The sequence below is a fragment of the Geotrypetes seraphini genome, chromosome 11 (assembly GCF_902459505.1).
Source record: "Geotrypetes seraphini chromosome 11, aGeoSer1.1, whole genome shotgun sequence".
Lineage (NCBI taxonomy): Eukaryota > Metazoa > Chordata > Amphibia > Gymnophiona > Dermophiidae > Geotrypetes > Geotrypetes seraphini.
The window spans coordinates 39,222,177-39,228,176 of NC_047094.1; the positions used below are offsets into that span (position 1 = coordinate 39,222,177).

The following is a 6,000-nucleotide window of genomic DNA, read 5'->3' on the forward strand; positions in this document are numbered from 1 at the left end:
GAGGAGTAGCTCAGAGGTGTGTACCTGTCAGGTGCTGGGTGCTGCAGTTTGTAGGTGGCCAGCCGCATGCAACCATCGGGGTCCTTGTACAGATGCAGGCAGTGCCACCTCAAGGAGACGCCTCCTCCATTCGCCAGCCAGCCTTTCGCACCACGCTGGAGAACCCCTGAGCCCATGCAGCCGAGCGCAGTCCCACATGCGCACCATGTATAAATACGCACATCGATGATTGACATGCGTGATCATACGCAACATGCAGGTGGGACAGCGCTTGGCTGCATGGGCTCAGAGGCTCTCCAACATGGTGCAGAAGGCACCCAGCGTGGAAGGCTGGCCGGTGGACGGAAGAGGCATCCCCCTGAAGTGGCGCTGCCTGAAGCTGTAAGTGCTTGCTTATCGGGACGGCGCTGAGTGTTTTGCTCGTCTTGCAAAACACTCACAAACCGCGTTACTTGCAAACCGAGGTTTGACTGTACTTGGAATGAAGGTAGGACATACAGTTCTCACAAAGGACAAATTTCAGTTCTGGCTTTTGACAGGGAGTGTGTTCAGGGAAACTGTTGTTGCACTCCCAAAAGGAATACTTTTTTCCGCTTGTGAAGCATGTGTTACCTCTACTTTGTACAGTCCGAAATCTGAGCTGGGTCTTTGAATAGCCAGACCATGTTTCCTCCCGATTTTCATATTGTAGTGTCCCAATAATGCTCATAGTTGAGGTTGGTAATTCAGTGGTATCTTTACTTTCTAAGAAAAAAGGATGTCTTGAACCAGTACTCTGCTCCTCCAGACATTATTGTCCCACTTCTGCCAAACTCAGGTCTTTCCTTTTGCAATGAGAAGAACACAAGTAGAAGGCTAGGCTAGGGATGACCATTCTCAGAGGCTGCTTTTAAGATGTTCTTAGGTGTTCTCTGCTCTCTAGATTACAAAATGACTGGTTACCGTACATGAAGAAGGACATTGTACTACTTGAAAGGGTCCAGAGAAGAGTGACTAAAATGGTTAAGAAGCAGGAGGAGTTGACGTACAGTGAGAGATTAGAGAAACTGGGCCTCTTCTCCCTTGAAAATAATAACAGTTTATATACCGCAATACCGTTAAGTTCTATGCAGTTTACAATAGATTAAGCGAGGTACAAATTGATTGAATTTAAGAGGGGGGAAGAGGAGAGTTAATAGGACCGGAAATGCGTTGTTGAGGAGAAAGACATTAATAGGACAGAGGAGATAGAAAAGAGGAGACTGAGAGGGGACATGATTGAAACATTCAAAATAATGAAGGGAATAGACTTAGTAGATAAAAACAGGTTGTTCACCATCTCCAAGGTAGAGAAAACGAGAGGGCACTCTCTAAAGTTAAAAGGGGATAGATTCTGTACAAACATAAGGAAGTTCTTCTTCACCCAGAGAGTGGTAGAAATCTGGAACTCTCTTCCAGAGGCTGTTATAGGGGAAAACACCCTCCAGGGGTTCAAGACAAAGTTAGACAAGTTCCTGCTGAACCAGAACATACGCAGGTAAGGCAAGACTCAATTTAGGGCACTGGTCTTTGACCCTAAGGGCCGCTGTGGGAGTGGACTGCTGGGCACGATGGACCACTGGTCTGACCCAGCAGCGGCAATTCTTATGTTCTTTTGACAAAGGATGTAAATTTCCAAAATGGATACATATATGACTGAACATAACTTATATTGTTAGTGCTGAAGACTAGTCTTATTTAGTAGAAAGCATTGTTGGTTGCAGATTTGTCTAATTCACTGTGTGTAATGGAGGAATGAATCAGTAGTCTCAACTTCAGTATGTGCTTAAGGTATTCTTTTTTTCAAAATTATCTTTTTCAATGGTTTTTATTGATGTCTTTTCAACAAAATGACAATAAATACAATCCGATATTACAACTCTGGTCATCCAGTTTTATATTTTAACCCTTCCTCTCCTCCTCCCCTCTTAACAAGAAACCATTTTTGTTGACTATATCAAACACATGCCAATAAAGTATGAGCAGAAAAATGCAGTTAGTCAACATCATTATAGCAAGGAACCCACTAACCCTCCTTTCCCCCTTTTGCCTTTACTATGAGTAAAATATATTTGCATTAATAGCTTACAAAACTATAATGATACAAAAAACTGTCCATGAGCAAGAACATATGAATACATTTATGGGAGTGTGATTGATGTATTTCAAAAGGCCTCCTTGCAGAGAGAGAGAAAAAAAACATCAGATGCTACACAATGAGCAGCAAAGGGGCTGAGTTCTTATATCCCTCATTAGTGAACAATCTTAGAGGAGATTAAAAAAAAAAGGTAGGGTCTGTCAGAGGGAGTTGAGCACCAGACTTCAGACTTTTGATGATAAAAATTGAATATATGGTCCCCAGACTTTGACAGTCTATCCGATGACTGGATAAAGAACAAGCACAATTTCTCTCCATAAACATTAAAGAATATAGGTTAATGTGCAATTGTCAATAAGATGGAGACATATTACTCTTTCAGACTTTCAAAATAATCTTTTTACCTACCAAAGCAGCTTTACATATAAAGAGGTAATCCCCCCACTCTCACCCCTGCTGCACAAAGGACCCTGAATATTTTTAGATTTTGTACATTGCTTTGATTATAAGTGGTTTATAAATCTTTTTAATTATTATTATTTAAAAGGTTTATAAACCACTTATAATCAAAGCAATGTACAAAATCACATATACATTATTTGAAACACACCAAGATTCATACCATAAACCAAAAATTTACAGATTGGAGATGCCAACAGAAACTCTTACAGTGGGATATCCTTGTGTTCAGCACTTTTTCCAATAGGTAATAACAGAACCCCCAAAAGAGCATATTGCTAACACTGCCAAAAAGCATGAAAAAAAGAATTAATTGACTGGCCACATTTCTGACATAAGTGTATCTACCTCTCTCGTGAAATATTAATGCTTGAGTAAGATAGGCCCTATGAGTTATCCTGAATTGACATTCCCTTAGACCTGCTTCCTGTACCAACCTAGGGATTCCAGATAACAGTTAATAAACTGTCAGCTGTAATGGGTTGTTCCAAATCAGAAGTCCAACATGATGCTAGATCCTTCAAATTCCTACCAGGTAAAATCAATGACAGGGCCCTATACTGAGAGAATGTCGCCCACAGCTTGTGCAAAAAGATTCTTATTGGCTATGTCTAGATTTCAGTTGGTCAGTAGGTAAAGTTGTGACATAGTGGAGTAATTGTGCATATCAAAATTTTTTAAACAAAACCTTTTCCTTTTATTTTCTAGGTAATATGTCTCATCCCAGACCTTGGCTAGGACTGGACCATTTCAATAAAGCCCCAAAGAGAAGTCGCTACACTTACCTTGAGAAAGCAATTAAAATCCATAACTGATTTGCATAACCAGTTTATTCAAGGCAAGGGACAAATAAGTGTGTGTGTGCGTGTGTGTGCACCTTTTAACAACAGTAGAACTTTGGTACAAGTGCACTATATCTGAAGTCTTCAGCAAGAGGATTTGCTGCTGATGTTAATTTTATTTTGTTGAGGCTGTTCAGTTTGGCTTCTCTGTATCTATTGACTGCCCTTTTTGAGCAATGAAGGTGTTTTTATAAAGCTTGGATGCCAATGAGAGATTTTATGGTAAGCATAATGCGGGGCAACTGTCAGCATAAGGAGGGAAACGTTTAGTAAAACAATGGACATTGGCACAAAAATGTGTAGTGCGTTTGTAGATGACATAAGATGGCTGGCTGCTCACCCTTGTGTGGTTATCCTCACCATCACTGCGGCTAGTAAGTCTTATGTTTACGTTCACAACAAATTTCTTTCCTTCAGTTATACTTCAAATGACCTTTGTGTGCATTTGTAAATGCAAAACTCTTACAACATCAATAAATAGCAATCTCTATTTCATTGTGTACATTGTTGGCACTTATTTGGGATTTTTGTCTCATACATCTGCATAGTATCTGGTTAGTTTTTGCTTAGTTCAGCCACTACTTTGCAGCCCAACTTGCAAGAGAGATGCTCAGAAGAAATTTAAAAAAACTTGTTTTTTTATATTAAATTTTAAACTTTGAATATGATTAAGGTTTACTAAGCTGCCTGTTGGCATATTTGAAAACATTCAGAAGTTGGCAGGAGCAAATGAAAGATTCTAAATATAATATGGTTAATGTGGACAGTGGTGGGAGACGGGAACAGAAGAACATACTGCCATTTAACACAGAGGGCATGCTCACTAGTGTTTAGTAAGCTGTTGACTTTGTAAAAAATAAATAAATAAAAAAATGAAATTGTATATTTAATGAATGAACATGTACAAATAACACATGGAGATTAATTTTGTTGAGCAAGTCTGTAAGTCTGTTTCACTGATGTTGATATTCATTGTGTGTAGTTTTATTTCAGTCCCAGACAGTTTCCTTTTATTTTGGAGCCCATTGACAGCTGCATATCTCATTTTGAGTGCAGTAAAGTAGATTGAGCAATTCATACTTTAATTTTACATTCTTTTCCAGCCTTTTATTTTGTTTCTGTAGCAGCAGTGTACAACAGCTCTTCCTGTATATTGCCTTTTTGCTGGAAAATGTTGTATGTTGAATAAAATTTTCTATAAAAATATTTCACTGAGTGAAATGGAGGAAGATTTGTAGCATATTTTTAAAAAAATTTGAAAAAATGTTACACCTGTGAGGTGTTATGATTTCTTTGATTTCTTTCAGTGTTATCAATTTAAGTTGCATTTTCAACCTCCTCTTAGTCATATTTATACTTAAGAAATAAGGCAGGGGTGTCCAATATTCAGTCCATGGGACAGATGCAGCTCACTTGCAATTATTATTAGCAAAACAAGTGTTTTACCTAATTAGCAAGCTCATATTATTTTTAAGGATTAATATAATTATTTGGTGAATATGTCACAGCTTATGAAGAGATTATTGAATTTAGACTATATATATAGACTCATATGTATATTTCTGATTATTTTTGATACCCCTGAAATAAGGTTTTCCATTTGAGAACAAAGTTCAATAGGGTCTCGGTTAACTGGAACTCTCACACAACCAGCAAAAAAAATTGCCAGTGGAAAAAAAAAATGTCCCCCAAAACACCAGCTGCAGTGTCCTGAGCTGCAAATTCCCCTTCAAACCCCAGAGCAGCTATGAACCCCCCTCCCGCCCCAAAGCATCAGCGCGGCAGCGGTCCTGAGCCATAAAACTCTCCTCCCTCCTTCCCTCAAGCATCGAAGCAGGCAGGAGTCCTAAGCTGCAAGCTTCTTCCCTCCTCCTCTCTCTTCCTTACCTGAGTGCAGCCAGTCAGCAGGAGGTAGCCTCAAAACAGGCTACTTGTGGCCAGTCCTGGCAGGGCCTTTCCTCTGACACATCACTTCTACTCTGCATCTATTGAGGATATCTGCAAAGTGACTACTTGGTCCTCCTCAGTCCATATCTTTACCTCTCATTAGTGTTTATAATAAAACTCCAGAAGAGAGCGTCAGTTTGGACAAGCAGTTCTACAGAATATTTTTACTTTCGGAGCACCAACTTTCCCTACAATCCACTTGGATTTCACCAGACTCATGTTTTATACAGTGGCGTACCAAGGGGGGGGGGGGGGGCACAGCCGGCCAGTTCCGGGTCCTCCTGCCCTTCCTTTTCTCCGGCCGCGCTGCTACAATCCTACCTCCCCCCGCCGACAAGAAGTCTTTCTGACATCAATTCTGACATCGGAGAGGACATTCCGGGCCAGCCAGGCAGTGATTGGCTGGCCCGGAATGTCGTCTCCGACGTCAGAATTGACGTCTGAAAGACTTCTTGTTGGCGGGGGGAGGTAAGATTGTAGGCGCAGACCGGGGAAAAGGAAGGGGAGACGCGCTTTTTTTTCCCCGCGGCAGGGAGGGCAGGATGTAGGCAGGCAAGCTGGCTGGCTTTAGTGCGGCAGGGAAGGAGGGAGATAGGTAGATAGGCAGGCTGGCTTTGGGGGTGGCCAAAATCTGGA

At 40.8% G+C, this 6,000-nt stretch overlaps 1 protein-coding gene across 2 annotated transcripts in view; it reads left to right on the top strand.

Moving 5' to 3' along the window:
• Nucleotides 1-4,623, top strand: part of USP7 (ubiquitin specific peptidase 7) — a 396,159-nt gene extending 391,536 nt beyond the window's left edge. For both annotated transcript variants that reach the window (XM_033962812.1, XM_033962811.1), the window contains exon 31: nucleotides 3,284-4,623. In XM_033962812.1, coding sequence (XP_033818703.1) covers nucleotides 3,284-3,390 — 107 coding nt within the window. In that variant the 3' untranslated portion in view covers nucleotides 3,391-4,623. The remainder of the gene's footprint in view (nucleotides 1-3,283) is intronic.
• The last annotated feature ends 1,377 nt before the right edge of the window (nucleotides 4,624-6,000 follow it).